This window comes from Mandrillus leucophaeus, unplaced genomic scaffold (genome assembly GCF_000951045.1).
Source record: "Mandrillus leucophaeus isolate KB7577 unplaced genomic scaffold, Mleu.le_1.0 Scaffold77, whole genome shotgun sequence".
In the NCBI taxonomy this organism is placed as follows: domain Eukaryota; kingdom Metazoa; phylum Chordata; class Mammalia; order Primates; family Cercopithecidae; genus Mandrillus; species Mandrillus leucophaeus.
In genome coordinates, this window is record NW_012108363.1 from 3629786 (window position 1) to 3646156 (window position 16371).

The following is a 16371-nucleotide window of genomic DNA, read 5'->3' on the forward strand; positions in this document are numbered from 1 at the left end:
GGGAATTGGATGACTGGGGCCAAGGAAGTGAGAGAGACAGACTTTTCACTCCACATTTGTACCTTGTAAAGTGATACCTTGTGTGTGTCTTATCTATTGGTGTAAATGACTTGTTTACATAACTGGATTGGTTAAATACATTATGATGCCTTCTATTATGGAATTCAGTGCAGCATTAAAAAGATGGGAAAGGCTGAGCGTGGTGACTCATGCTTGTAATCCCAGCACTTTGGGAGGCCGAGGCAGGATGATCGCTTGAAGCCAGGAGTTTGAGACCAGCCTGGGCAACATAGGGAGACCCCATCTCAACAGAAGAATTTACAAATTAGCTGGGTGTGGTGGTGCACACTTGTGGTCCCTGCTACTTGGGAGGATGAAGTAGGGGGATATCACGTGGGTTCAAGAGTTCAAGACTGCAATGAGCTATGATTGTGCCACTGCACTCTAGCCTGGGTAACAGAGTGATACTCTGTCTATTAAAAAAAAAAAGAAAAGAAAAAAGGGAAAAACAAAAAAAATGAAAAGACTCAGATTCATCGATATGATAAGAAGTCAGGCAGGATGACTTGCTGATTAGTGAAAAAAGCGCTGGGTGATCCAATTTGTGTGAATACACATAACAACACACAGAGAAAATTCTGCAAAGTTGCATAGGCAAATATTAAACATGGTTATATCAATGGTGCTATGGTCTGAATGTTTGTCTCTCCCAAAATTAGTATGTTGAAACTTAATCCCCGTGCAGTGGTGTTGGTAAGTGGGTCCTGTGGAAGGCAAGTAGGTCACCAGGGCAGAACTCTGATGAATGGGATCAGTGTACTTATAAAAGAGGCATTCGAGAGCCTGTTTGCCCCTTCTGCCATGTGAGGACACGTAGAAGTCACCATCTATGAGGGGCAGGTCCTCACCAGACACTGAATGTGCCTGCTCCTTGATCTTGGACTTCCCAGCCTCCAGAACTGTGAGCAATAAATTCTGTCGTTTATTATAAATTACCCAGTCTAAGGTATTTTGTTACAGCAACCTGAATGGACTAAGGCAGGTGATATGATTATGGATGATTTTTCCTTTCTTTTTTATATTTTGCTGTTACGTATAAATTAGTTTTTGCTACCAAGAAAGAGAAAATTGTTCTCATTTTGAAAAGAATAAAAAATCAACAACTTGACAGCATGAATTTGAATTGGGGGAAGAGCAGGGCTGTAACCAACAGAGGAAAGGGCTGAAGTCATTTCTTTCTGTTTTTTTTTTTTTTTAGATGGGGTCTTACACTGTTGCCCAGGCTTGAGTGCAGTGGTGTGGTTATGGCTCATTGTATCCTTGACCTCCTGGGCTCAAGAGATCTTCCCCACTCAGCCTCCCTAGTAGCTGGGACTACAGGCCCATGCTACCACATGATGCTAATTTTTATTTTTTATGTGTAGGGATGGGAGTCTTCCTGTGTTGCCCAGGTTGGTCTCGAATTCCTGGTGTGATCCTCCCGCTTCAGCCTCTCAAAGTGCTGGGATTACAGGCATGAGTCGCTGCTCCCAGCATGGGCCAAAGCAATTTCTAAGTGTTCCAGATCTGGTAATCACAGAGCAGGAGATATATACATATATATAGACATATCTATCTCCATCTCTATCTATCTATCTATCTATCTATCTATCTATCTATCTATCTCATATACATGTTAAATTAGATTGAAAATGACTAAGAACAACAATCTTTTTTTTTTAACCATTGATAGTTTTTCTTCTAAAATTTTAAAAATGTTTAGTAGTCCCCACTGTAATTCTATTGAAACCCAATTTGTATTCTATCACATTTTCTTAATTTGATGTTCTTAATCACAAATAGAGTATTTGCTTATTGCAACATGTGAAATAATACAGAGGTTATGAAAAAGCTAATAACCTACTCCTCCTCACTCCATCCTACCCCTTGAGGTAACTAAACTAATAAATAGCTTTTAAAAATTGGGTTAGACATTACTCTATAACTTGCTTTTTTAACTTAGATATCATGAGCAACCCTCCTAACTAATAGATTAGTAGATGTAGATCTAACCTATTTGTTTTGTTTGTTTGTTTGTTTGTTTGTTTTTGAGATGGAGCCTCACTCTGTCACCCAGGTTGGAGTGCAGTGGCGTGATCTCAGCTCACTGCAACTTCTGCCTCCCGGATTCAAGCAATTCTCTGGCTAATTTTTATATTTTTAGTAGAGAAGGTGTTTTGCCATGTTGGCCAGGCTTGTCTCGAACTCCTGACCTCAGGTGATCCATCTGCCTCAGCCTCCCAAAGTGCTGGGATTACAGGCGTGAGCCACTGTGCCCGGCCTAACCTATTTGTTTTAACACCACTGTGCATTTTACTATATTTAAAATTTTTTATTACACATAATCAAGTTAAACCTAAAATACCAAATCTTCCTTGCCCCAGCCACTACATTTCTAGGAATTTATCCAGAATATGTAGGCACAGACATATATACAAGAGTATTCATTCAACATTGTTTGTAGTAAAAGACCAAAAATAACCTAAATGTCAATCAACTGGGAAATTAATAAGTAAAATAGGACACTTCGTATAATGGATTATTATGCAGCCATGAAAACCAGCAGTAACTCCATGCATTCTGACATAGAACTATGTCTAAGATATGCCGTGTTGTTGAGTGAAAAATGAAACTTTCACAGAAGTGTTTCTAAAATGACACCATGAATCAAAATAAACAGAGTGAAAACACACATATTCTACATGCAAAAACACTCAAACATACACATACACATATGGATATGTATGCTTACAAATAAATAGACTATTTTGGAAAGCATACACAATCTGGTAACAATGTTTACTTCAGGGGAAAAAATACTAGACTGTTGGGTGTGAATGTGGGGTAGGTAAGAGCAGAAGAATTTTTTCATTTTTTTTTTTCTGATTCAAATAAGAATCTATGCATCATTAAAAAATAAACTAGTTGATTTTTAAAAATTGCTACAAGTAATCATGCAAAATAGTTACAAGGCATGATGGCACGGTCCAAGTTCCCTGTGGTCCTAAGTCTAAAAACAGGCATTCTTTATAAAACATTGTACAGAAAAAAAGTATAGAAAATCTCATATCCTGGAGTACATTTTTGTAATGTCCCAAGGCAGGGTTCTTATTCTGGAGTTAGAGGGTCCATGAACTCGGGTGAGAAAAAAACCCTCTTTAAAAAAAAATACAAAAAACAAAAAACCCCAAACTAACCTTTGGCGGAAAGTTTGCATTTCCTTTGATAGGAATGTAGGCAAGCAGCCACACTAGAGTTAGCAGGATTTGTCACCATTAGAAATCAGGTTTGTGATAGCACATTACATTTGTTGCAGATAATCTTGAAATATTTCCACTTGTCAGTACTTCAAAATTATAGTAGCTATTTATTTGACTTGCTGCTAGATCTTGTTTAATATGTTAAAGGACATTTTTTACTCTATAATAAATTTGTTTTTTCAACATTATAACTGTATTTCAATACAATTGGTTTTCTTTGAAATCCTGTGTCTTTTATCTGATGTGTCGACTGTAAGAAGGGGCTTCATCAGATTGCCAAAGGGGTCCGCAAAACAATGAAGCCAAGGAACCTTGGTGTAAAGGTAAATGCCAAAGGGCTGGGGACAAGGAATCACAAATGGGCGCTGTGGGAAGTGTCCCTAGAAGCTGGGAGAAGGGATCCTACCGCTTCCTCTTGATGCCGGGGGCCGATTAATGGCCTGAATATATGAATCAGAGATGTAATTTTTTGTTGCTGTTCCAGTTGGTGGATCCTCCTCCTCCCCAACCAGCTGCCTCCCTGGATCTCCGCCCGGCCGGTGCTGGTGGTGTGAGCCCTGGGGCTGATGCCTGCGAATGACAGTGAGCCCGGCTTGCCCTTGGTCCCATTTTAACCTCCTTTTGGGGCACGGCCAGGGTGCTAAGCTCAGCCTCTAAGCAATGCATGTTAGCCTGGCAGGAAACTCTGTCTTGAAGAATTTCAAAAAGTGTGCAAAACTAAGCCCCAAATTCATCCAAGCAGGAGATAGAAAGCTTAGGAGGGAGCAAGACACTGTGGGCAGACACCCTTGGAAAAAGTTAAATGGAGCTCTAGGAGGAATGGGCCACTTGCATGTGCTAGAACATTCTGTTTCTGAACATTTTGAACTGAACTGCTCATTGGTGCAACTTTTATAGCACAATTGCTGCTCTCGCACCAGAGAGGGGCACTTGAGTGTTCAAAGGGTGGTCAGATGAGCTGCAGGTGGGTGTGCCCAGGAGTGTGCTGTTGATAGAGTCCTAAGAGCAGAGCCTGCCAGTGTGGACAGATTCTACTGTATCCTGAGCTGACTCACGTGCTGTCATGCCAGGAGGGGTGATGATGGCTGGGGTGAAGATGGCCCTCTGCCTGCACTGATTCCAGCCTCACAAGTCCTTAAAACACAGCTCACTTTCCTTTTCCTCCCCCAAATCTTATTTCAGCCCACTCTTCTTTCTGTCTCCTCTGCATTCTGGAGGCACCCATCATTCAGATGGCACCACTTAGCTTGTGCTGAAATTGATCCATTCCTTCATTTAATCATTTATTCCCTAAGTATTTAGTGCTGGCCAGCCATAGATTCAAATCCCAGCACAGCCACTCACTTGTATCATCAGGGCAAGTAAAATAAATGAACACTTTTTAAAAAAAATTTCAGACCCACATTTACAAAACTCCTGCTTCCCACAAAATACACACATGGCAAGTCACATTTTTCCTACTTAAATGGATGATGACTTTGCTCTCTCATCATGAATCTTTCTCTGGACTGTTGAGGCTGTTCGTGCCAGTTTCTCTTTCCTCTCCATCTCAGGCTCTGGCATGAAACTGGGGTACTGTTGGATGTCCACACTGTAAACACCCTTATTCCAGGTTTTAAAACAGGGAGACATTTTTTATTGTTCAAATTGAGACACTTTTGAAAATAAGAAAGGGTTATTATGATAATTATAATTATGCTTTGATAATAGGCATAAAAGGAGACCATCTCAGTGAAATGGGACATATGGTCACCCCATTAGAGAACAGTGATATATTACCCAACAGAAAGACCCAGTGTGTCTTCAGAGCATTCACAAAGCTGGGGCGCCGGTATTTTTGGTGAAATAATCTGATATTAAAGAAATCAAAGTTACCTGCATGGAAAGAATCAGAATATTGTTGGCCTTCCTTACATTTATTTTAGGGCTCTATGCATATGTGTGTGTTTGTGTGTGTGTGTGTGTGTGTGTGTGTGTGTGTACATGTTTTAATTTATAATTTTATTATTCCCTTTTCAATACTGTAGGCCTTTAGAGGTCTCTATCTGGCTCTGCTATAAAGTCACTGGAATAGTTTTCTCTTTTTCTGCTTCTGCAGGGATCAACTCTGACCATATCCCTCTCAGAGGTGAGAGGCAAGTGACCAGGGCTAGTAGGGTGAGGGAATGTGTGAGGGCCAATTGGCAATGGGACAATCTCCCCCAGAGGCAGGTGGAATGGCAGTCTTTTAATAAAGAATGAAGAGGCCGTCCATTTTCAAGATCTACCTTGTGTCCACACGGGTCTTCACCTAGCCAATCCCTCTTCACTGGCTTCATGACCAGATCCAGATCGGCGTTTTGGTTTTAGAATATGAGTCTATGACAGTCTGTTTGTAATGAACTTGTGGTAGTTTCAAGGAATGAGATAAGCCACTTAACCCCTCTAAGCCCATTTCCTTATTTGTTTACCTATTAATTTAATTTTTTTTGAGATGGAGTTTTGCTTTGTCTGCCAGGCTGGAGTGTAGTGGTGCAATCTTGGCTCACTGTAACCTCCGCCTCCCAGGTTCAAGTGATTCTCCTCCCTCAGCCTCCTGAGTAGCTGGGATTACAGGTGCCGCTACCATGCCCGGATAATTTTTGTATTTTTAATAAAGACAGGGTTTCACCATGTTGGCCAGCTTGGTCTCGAACTCCCGACCTCAGGTGATCCATCCACCTTGGACTCCCAAAGTGCTGGGATTACAGGTTTGAGTCACCACGGCCGGCCCCATTTCCTTATTTATAAAATGGGCAAAGCGTGAATACCTATCTGATGGGCCGTGGGAGGTTCAAGTACTGGAAGAAGTCTGGTACACACTGTGTGAATCCTATTGGTCATTGCTAATTTTTTTTTTTTGTTTTTTGTGAGACAGAGTCTCACTCTGTCACCCAGGTTGGAGTGCAGTGGCGCGATCTCTGCTTACTGCAAGCTGTGCCCCCTGGGTTCACGCCATTCTCCTGCCTCAGCCTCCCGAGTAGCTGGGACTACAGGCGCCCACCACCACGCCCAGCTAATTTTTTTGTATATTTAGTAGAGACAGGGTTTCACCTTGTTAGCCAGGATGGTCTCGATCTCCTGACCCCATGATCCACCCGCCTCGGCCTCCCAAAGTGCTGGGATTACAGGCATGAGCCACCGCGCCCGGCCGGTCATTGCTATTTTTATGGAGTTTACTATGTACACATCCCTGGGCATGAAGGACAAGAAGACAATTTGAACTTGGACCCTGCAAAGGTCTGCAGCCTGGCAGTGCTGCAAAAGTTGTGCACATCAGCCTTTATCCCCAGAGAGAAATGTGGCAAGCACCACAAACCAGGGATAAAGGGAGTGATTACTGATGAGGAAAAGGGTGGGATCCAGGAAGACTTCGCGAGAAAAGTGTCAACAGAACCACGTTTACAGACGAGCAGAAATTGGATATTCAGAGGGTATGAGAAACACACTGGTGGGAGAGGGAACAGATGCACAGAAAAAAGAAAATGCAAAGTGTATTTGGGAAGTGGCAAATAATTTTACTTCAACTGAGTGCACTCTTAATTATTCTTCCGGGCTCTGTACTATTCATTCATTCATTCATTCAGCTTGTGTGAACACCCGTGTTAGGCAGAGATTTAGTCACTGCTTAGAAGATGTTCACAGTAGGTAGAGGAGAAAGAGCAGTCAGGAGGTTGCTGGAAAGAGCCCTTAGGAGAGTAGCCTTAGGGCTTCCCTCTTCATGGGACCCTATGCGGCCTCAGCAGGGGCCCTGCAATGCCCCCGCCATGGCCACACAGTTTTCAGAAGTAAGGTGTATTAATGAAATTGGTTATTCCCCTTATTTAAATATTATTCCCATTTCTCCTTATGTAGGTGGTTAATATAGGGGCCATGGACATTTTTGGGAACCAGCTAAGAGCCGAGTTAAGATTGACTTTGTTTGGGTTCTGTTGAATATACGTATGTAGTTTACAGTCTTTTCTTTCTGTGTAGCTAGGTCACCACTAGCCACAGTAACTGCAAAGTGAAAAAACAGCTTCTAGAAATACTCTCTTGCCCACGATGCCAACTCACCTGATCTTGTGGCATCAAGAGGCAGGACCAGAGGCAGATTCATGATGGAAGAGTGTCCCCATGGTGCTGGCACCACACGTAGGTGGGTGGGTGGTGGTGAATCCAGGTCTGAAATGTATGCAGCCAGAAACTAAACTGTAAAAAAGTGCTCTAAATTTTATGTGTTTCTCCAAATTTGATAAAAATCTGAAAAATGTATGTGATATTACCCATAAGTTGTGAAGCTGAAAAAGTCTTCTAAAGCATCAATAATACAAGAGAAATTTTGACTTATCTTGCTAGAAGAACGACCCAATTATTTTTATCTTCTTTACGGTCTCACCAGGATACGGTGCCTCTTGGTTGCTGAATGACGGGCAGCCACATGCTTTTTCTTTCCTCCTTCTCAGAATAAACTCTGGCTTCCCCAGTTTCCTTCCTGTACTTCCTTAAATCAGGCTCAGAGCCCCACTTCTAGGAGAGCCCCAAAGATGAACCCATCTGACTGCCTGCATTGCATCCATGTTCTGTCACTGATCAGCTGGGTAACCTGAGGCAAATCACTTAATCTCTCTGAGCTTCTGTTTCCTCATCTGTAAAATGGGGACAGTACCAGCACCCACTTCACAATCCTGTGGACAGGTATGAATAAGGGAATACAGAGAAAGAACCCCTATCCAGCATGGAGAGCACAGTAAGCCTGGCATTCAATGAGACCTAATAAATAGTAGCTATTAGTATTACTATTATCAAATGTGGTTAGGAAGCACAGTGACTGCAGAAACATTCTGCAGATACGGCAGGAAGCAATTTCCCACTGCTGCCCAGCAGACATCAGTTATTTTTACTAGCCACGCACACACTCAGGTAAAGGCATTTCCTACATAACATATCTTAATAGACTCATCCATGATGGCACTGCAGCTACACACGCACCTGCTGGCATTTCTGTGAGCTGTTTTGCTCCAGCAGGGGTGGGTGCCTCTATGACGGGCCCCACCATCCTGTCGGACCTGGCAGGCATAGCTCTGCACACATCATTCTTCCCCTCCTGGCCCCTCTGCCCCAGACCGCCGAATCTCACAGCAAAGCTGAGGGTAACTCATTCACCCAGCCCTCCTCCCTTCTCTCTTGCCCTCACTTCTTTCCTTCCTCCCGTTTTCCTCACAAATATTTGTTGTGTCTAGCCGCCATGGTGTCTTCTATGATTCCAAGACTTTAGGAGACTCAGTAAAGTTTGAAAAAAATTTCTGAAAGGGACTGACATAAGGTACTAACTTTTAATTTTGCTAAGTAAGATATCAACACACACACACACACACACATGCACACACATACACACACACACACACGCACACTGTTGCCACTAATTACCATCGTTCCATCAAAGAAGTGCTATTTCAGTGTCCCCAAATAGAAAAGACACAGTCTGTAGAAGAAAAAGACAATCGTGTATATGACATACATTTATTTTTTAAAGGAACACAGCATTTTCCTAACTTTTTTTCTGATTCGTCATAAGCCAGTAAAATCTCTGGGTGCCAGATCTCAGATAAATGTTGGAGAAGAAGTTTACTGACAACAGGAATAATATAATGAATGTTTATTGAGTGCCAAATGTGGTATTTGATAGACTCTACCGTTTACTAACTGTGTGATCTTGGGCAAAGTACTGAACCTCTCTGAACTCTAGTTCCCTCACCTGTAAAGACAGGGATGACGATGCTTGCTCTGCAAAGCCTTCCAGGGGTTTCTAGGCACAGGGAGGACTTGTGTGGTGCTGGCTGCATAACAGTCGCCAGGGAAACTTGTTAAAACTAAGATTCTTGGCGCTACAAGGAGAGAATCTGATGCAAGAGATCTACAATGGGGCCCAAGGACCTACGCCTTTAAAAACAGCCCCTCCTCCAGATGTTTCTGATGAACAGCTGGGTTTGGGTTGCTCACAGCCCCTGACTTTTGAGTTGGACTTGTCTACTCGACTTACGTGTGTGGCAGATTGTTCCTAGCATGGTGTGTTCAGAGGAAAATTTTGGGAGGTATCTTGTTTGCTGTGTTCAGCCTCCTCCCTCCCACTCTGTTCCCCTTCTCAACAAATGGTACCTCAATCTACTTAGAAACCCCAGGGTTATTCTGAACACATTTCCTCTCTCATGGACTCTCCTATGCTGTCACCAACCCATCCCCAGGTCCTTGAAGCTGTCTGCTTCTCCACCTCCACTGCCCAGCCTGGTCTAGGTCATCATCATCTCTCACTGCCACTGCAAAGCCTCCTACCTGTCTCGTCTGAAGTGTATGCTCCACACAGTGGCTGCAGTCACTTTTAAAAGATGTGATTCAGACAGTGTCTTTCATCTGCTTCAAACCCTGCTGTAGTGGCCAACGCACTTAAGATAAAAATCTAAAGTCCTTAATGTGGCCTAAAAGCCCCTGCATGGCCCGGCCTCTGCCCACGCCTCTGGCCCTGACACGCACCTGCCTCCCTTCTGATTCTCTGGGCTCTGTTAGTTCTCCACTCTCTCTGGCCTCAGGACTTTCAAGTGTGCCCCTCCTCCTGCCCACACCTTTCTTCCTCTATCAGCTGCCTTCACTGAATTAGCTTCTCCACACTGTTGAGGGTTCTACTTAAATGTCACTGCCTCAGGGACCTGTGATGTACTAACCCCTGTTTTAGAATTCTAGCAGCATCACACTCCTTTTCTTCAAGTCACTTGTTGCAATTTATGTTCACGTTTGTTTGTGCATGTGTGTTTTTCAATATATCTGTGTTCCCCACTGGAGCCAAATTCTGTGAAATATTAACTATTTTGCTCACCATTATATCGTCAGTGTAATGCCTGGACATGGTACCCACTGAATAGATACATATTTATTCGGTGAATGGATGAATGAGTAAAGATGTGAACCCACATCACCAGAAGGGCAAGGTCTCTCCCACTTTTTCTTTCTGGTTGGGGTGACTGACAAAATGTCCAATCCTGAGAGACCCTTGTCATACACAGTACAGGAGAACATTGAGCCGTGAGCTAGAACATGGATGACCCACCTGATATGTCACGGGTTGGTTATTTTTTCAGGAGTGAGCAGGCAGTGGAAGAAAGGCAGCTTTTGCAACAGAAGCATCGTTACTAGTTCTTGACAGTGTGGTTCTGGGTTTCCTGGAGAACATGTGCTACGAAAAAAGGTTGCTAAAAGACAGCAAAAGGGCAAGGCATTTCCTTGGTGTGGTGGAACAGGTATGGGTCTGTTCTGACAGTCCTGGATTCAACTTTTGGCTCTATGACTTATTTGATGTGTGACCCCAGACAGGAAGTTTTACCTCTCTGAGCTTCAGTATATTCATCCAAAAAAAAGGAGCAGTTACTTTTGCCTGTTGGGGTAGCTGTGAGGATTAATGAGATAATGTCTGTAGGAGGCCTAGCAGAATGTCTGGTACATAGTGTGTATCCAATACTGAATACAATCTCACCAGGCTGTAAGCCTCCTTCAATCAGGGGCCATGTTTGCTTTTGGCTTGATAACCCAGTATCTGGTGCAGTGCCTGGCATGTAGTAGATGCTTTAGGAAGTCCTTATTAGTGATTTAATACATGGTCAAATGGGTTTTACTTTAGCAGGATTTCCCTCTTCCAGGATGGAGTCCCATGTGTAAAAACTTCCCCCTTGCCAAGTACTCAAACCAATTGATTTCCTTGTGGGCAACTCAAATCCCTGTGTTTTGAAGTCTCAGAGCTGGAAGATGAATGTGTGTTTGTGGGGGTGGCTCTGTCTTGAGTCATCTCTGAGACCCTTATGCTTGCAGAAGGTGGAAATTTGTCAGCCCCCATTTGAATGAAAGGGCTGGAGGATCAGATCAATGGAGAAAGGGATTCCTATTTTGTTCCAATACTATAGAGAACACAACTGTTTCTTTGAAATTGACCTTCATTTATTTGGAGGGGAAAGCAGTTAGTTCAATAATGGCTTCCTGGTGCCTTCCAGCATTTTAAAAGACAGAAGAAAGATTTGGAGCAAGGCAAGGTTCCAGTGTTTTCTAAACAACTCACTAAGCCCAGCTACTGGTTGGCTGCCGAGCACTTCCTGCTACCAGCCCTGCATCCCCCAACTTCCCCTACTGCTGCAGTGCACATCCTCAATAGCTCAGTCACTTCTTGAGACCCTGACCAGGCCTTCCCCAGGTGGGCTGGAAGTTAGCCTTCATTCTAATGCTGGGCAGCTGAAGATTCTCTGACATCTTGCAAATGGCTCATGGAGTAAGAAATACTACTATATTCTATTTCAATTATTTCCTGTCCCTCCCTGGCCTGTTTCCAGGGGCCAAATAAAGAGGTCCTTGTTTGGTGGAGTCCATCCCTGCTCCTGAGTAAGTGAGCACTGGTCCCTGGTCCAACTTGGTCTGAGGCCACAGGGAAAGGGTGGGGAGGACATGGGGGAGGGTGTCCCAGGTGGGGAGAGGGCAGGAGGAGACAAGAGGCCCTGCTCTGCAGGCAGCCCAACCCTGCTCCCAGAAATAAAAATAAGAGATGAAGAAAAACAAATGAGGCCCCTGAACAGGATCCTGTAGGGGGCACAGCTATTTTCCCTCCTTCCCAGGAGAAATCCCAACCCTTCTCTCCCATGGAGAAAACAAACACAGCTATGGAAATCTTGTGCCATCCTGGCACCTGAAAGTCTATCACCAATTGGAAGTTGCTCCTACCTGCACTTCTCCCTTGGCCAAACACAGTCCTCTCCCACATCTGCTTCCTCCCCTTATGAGTGAAAAGGTTTTCATGGAAAATTTAGAATTTGGAACCTTCTTCAGATTCCAAAGAAGTTATTGTTCTATATCATGCTACTTTTGCTTGGGTGTTATTTCAACTCAGAGGAAGTAGAAACCTACATCTCTATTTTGCTGGAATGCTCTTCGTGAATCATTAAGAAAACAGTAATTAAGTACCCTCTCTGTTTGAAGCTCTTGAGTACTTTTTGAAGCCCATTCCAAACCCAAGTCCTAGAGTCCACATTCCCCACCTTATCCGTTCGGTTTTCAGGGAAGAAGGATGTTGATGGGGTTGGCTCAGGGACAAATCATTGGAAGATCTCTGGGAGATCATCGCATGATAGTCAGAAAGTTTTCATTGCCAGAAGAGAAACAAGATAGCATCAGGGTGGCAAGAACCTCTCACTTCCTATTGTGTGGAAGCTCAGGACCTGAGATGCTAGGGGTACAAGGTCTCAGAAAGGCACAGACAGAAAGGAGAGAGACGATGGGGGTAATGTGAGTGAGGAGAACTGAGGGTGGGCTTGATGACTTAAAGAGCAAGACCCAGAGAGAAGCCACATCATCTCACACTACGATGTGGCTGGGAAAGGTCTGAGATTGGCAGCATTTAAAACCCTGGCTTCCAGGGTGCTGGGGCCTGAAGGAAACAGAGACATTTTCTGGCCAGTGATTCTCAAAGCCTGGTCTGTGGACTACCTCTTCAGAATCATCTGGTGGGCTGATTACCCCTTCAGATTCCTGGGATCCTTCTGACTTACTGAATCCTATTCACCGGGGGTTCGGCCCAGGCAGCTACCATTGTTTATTAAGTTTCACAGGTGATTCTAATAGTTATCAAAGTTTGAGATCCCTTAAGCTGATTCAATCCCCTCTTCACCAGATATGAGACCTGAAGCCCAGAGAAGCAAAGCAAAAAGCCTAGGGCCGTAGAGCTAATTGATGGCAAAGCTCAAATGGGAACTCTATTGCTCCTGATCACCGGAGCTGTGTTCTTCCCATTTCAATATGCTGGAAGCCTCCTTACCTGTTTGGAGCTATTTCCCCTGCCCCTAAAAGCCAAAGTCTGCACCTTTGATCCATTCCTGCATCCTGCTGAGGCCTTCTCCTTCCTGAGCATGCTCTGGTCACAGCCTCTGCAGGCTGGAGAGCAGGGGCAAAGGAAGAAAGGAGAAAGACTCAGTTCTCTTCCAAGACTTTAGTAACAGGTGTGAGATTGGCAAATGAGTAGAGAAAGAGAAAAGACACAGTTATATTGAAGGGGAGATTGGGGTTTGGTTTGTACTGCTCATAGCTAACTTACATTGAGCATCTGCTGTATACCAGATACTGTGCTAAGTCCTTCCTATACATTAGTGCAAACTCCATGGAGCAAATATTAATTAGCCCCATTTTGTAGATGAAGAAACTGAGGCTCATACAGGAGTAGTCATTTGGCCAAGGTCATATGGCTAATGGGAGGCCAAATCACCTCCATCAACTCCATGTACAACCATGATCTTTGTAATGGCCCAATGCCGTGTGAACTGTCATCCATTGTAAACCCAACAAGCCTGTGAAACAACCCTGAGACCTTGGGAAAGAAAAGCAAGCTTCCCTGCAATGGTATGTGATCACGCCTGGGGAGTAGAACTTTTTCAAACGCTTTCCACTTAACACTAACCACTGAAAATATTTCTGAAAGGCGTTAGCCTGCAGGCCTCCTTTAGAAAAGATGACATGGAGAAAAGGTTAGACGGCTTTTGAAAATCTTTTTCTTTTTTTCTTTCTTTTTAAATGGAAACGTGATATCCGTTTGCTTCCTTTCCATTTGCCTTTTTCTCTTGAAAGCATTGTGTCTTCAGAATTTATAGCTGCTTGAGGGATTTGGTTATATTTGGGTCTGACCTGAGACTCCGGTGTGATTGTAGGCATATGTGATCCGTGGCATGTAGCAGCTGTTACCACTCCTGATATCATGGCACATGACTGTGTCATGATAACCTCCCTCTCTTCATTTTCTGTAGTGTCCCCCAGGGATAGGAGAAGGAATCAAAGCAGATCAGTGCCTCAGAGGAAGGACAAGAGTTTCCCAGGCCATGTGGACAGCATGTGACGGATGCCCCCTTTTAGGGTTTACCTACTAACCAGACCTTGACTTCTTCCTTAGAAAACATCAGGTAACCTTTTGAACAATTCAGTTAGTGGGACCACCAAACAAAAAGAAGATGAACACGTTTTCATAAGAGGGGGAGGACGCACTGAATTCCATCTTACCAGGATTTGGTGTCTGTCAGCTAAGGTGAGGGGCAACTATAAATTGATTCTGGGCATTCCATAAATCACCAGAGTTAGAAATATTTTTGGGTAAAAACTAAAAATGTGTGACCCTCTAGTCATCTTCTCTTTCATATCTCAAGCTTTCAATAACTTAAAGTCTGCTTGGGGCTGTGTGGCTGTAAAATGCTCGTATTAACTGATAATGAACGTAGTATATATGGGTGATAGCTGTCAGTGAAGAGGGGAGGGAGAGAATGCAGCCTCTGCAAAGCTCTTGAGAAGCGTGGCTTCTGCACTAGCCCTGGAAATGCTGAATGAATGCTGCCTTTCTGTGTACGAGCTGCCTCCCTGCTTCCCAAATGCCGCATCTGCAGTAACTACAAACTATTTTGTATGCTGCATTAGTGACGCTGCCTTAGCCGACACATCATTACTACTGAAATAACGCCGAAGTGATATTCAAGTCCAGTGTCCTTTTTAATTATTAAACCGAGGCTGTTGAGTGAGTCATTCCCCATACCAGATTTTCCTTCTGTGGTTCTATTTCTAGAAGCTAGTACCTTAGCGTGTTCTACTAACACCTGAGTTGGTTTTTAGCCAGCTCCCCAGTCTGCAAAGCCTTTGCAGAACAAACAATATTATTCAATCTCCAAACACGCACAGACTGCATAAGAAACAAAACCCACAAAAAACTTTAGAGTAAGCTCATCAGTAAACCCAAGGTCCAAAAAAGCCCAGTTCCCCTCCTGCTAGTCCCCAACTTACCAAGCGGTAGAGCGATGAAGAAGGGTAGCCAGCACAAGATGAACATACCGACCACAATGCCCAACGTCTTAGCTGCTTTCTTTTCCCTGGAGAACTTAAAAAGTTTGACAGCTATGGAACTCCTGGGGTTGTGGCCCTTGGCCTTGGTACTGCTGAGGGCGTCCTCGTGAAAGTTCTTGGAGTGGATCCTCAGGGTCAGCTCCTTGGAGTTGGACATCTCCTTCATGACTCCTGCCTCTAGGTTCTTGGTGGTTCTCTTGGCCACTATATAGACACGGCAGTACATGACTAGAATGACCGCCAGAGGGATGTAGAAGGAGCCCAGGGAGGAGAAGAGGGCATAGAAGGGTTCTTCGGTGACCCCACACTCCTTATCATCGTTGGGTGCGGGCTCCTTCCACCCAAGGAGAGGCCCGATGGAGATGACTGTGGACAAGACCCAGACACTGAGCAGCGCCAAGATGGCCTTCCTCCGGGTGACCAGCGTGGGGTACTGCAGAGAGTAGCGCACCCCGATGTAGCGATCGATGGAGATGGCACACAGGCTCAGAATGGACGCTGTGCAGCACAGGACATCCACGGCTGCCCAGATGTCACAGAAGATCCGCCCCAGCACCCAGTAGCCGAGCACCTCTAGGGCCGCTGAGAAGGGCAGGACGGTGAAGCTCAACAGCAGGTCGGCCATGGCCAGGTTGACGATGAAGTAGTTGGTGGGCGTCCGCAGGTGCCGGTTGCAGGCCACAGACAAGATGACTAGGATGTTGCCCACGATGGCGAAGAGGATGAAGGCGCCCAGCACCAGGCCCACAGAGATGGCCCTGGTGATGTCCAGCTGGGGCAGTGTGGAGTTGCTCGAGGTCTGGTTGGGGCCAGTGAAGTTGGCATTTTTCAACTCTCCCCAGTGGGCAGGTGCTGATGTGTTGTGGCCGGTGTCCAGATCGGGATTCATCTTAGAGTTCGCCCTCCATAGCCAGGGGGATGATAAGGCTCGGAAGGGCTGCGGCGAAGGCTCCTCAGCTGCCCTGAAACTTTGCTTCCCCCGTGGTCTTCTTCCCAGAGGCGCCCTCCTGGCGTGGAGTCATCTCCCCCGGGCAGCCCAGCCCGGCAGCACGTCTCCTGCCTGCACCGAGCCGCGCGCTCGCCTGTCAGAGGGAGGAGGAGGAGAGAGAGGGTACGAGGCGGCAGCTCCAAGTTTAATGGTCCACGTCAGGCGCGCCGGGCCGGGCTCGCGGGG

At 44.9% G+C, this 16371-nt stretch overlaps 1 protein-coding gene across 1 annotated transcript; it reads right to left on the minus strand.

Annotated features, from left to right (window-relative positions):
• Positions 1-4760: 4760 nt before the first annotated feature.
• On the minus strand, positions 4761-16273 carry ADRA1B (adrenoceptor alpha 1B). Its single transcript, XM_011966719.1, has 3 exons — positions 15138-16273; positions 7466-7481; positions 4761-4890 (listed from the first exon to the last, which is right to left on the minus strand). The coding sequence occupies exons 1-3, from the start codon at positions 16084-16086 to the stop codon at positions 4761-4763; spliced, it is 1095 nt and encodes a 364-aa protein (XP_011822109.1). The 5' UTR covers positions 16087-16273.
• Between the last annotated feature and the right edge of the window lie 98 nt (positions 16274-16371).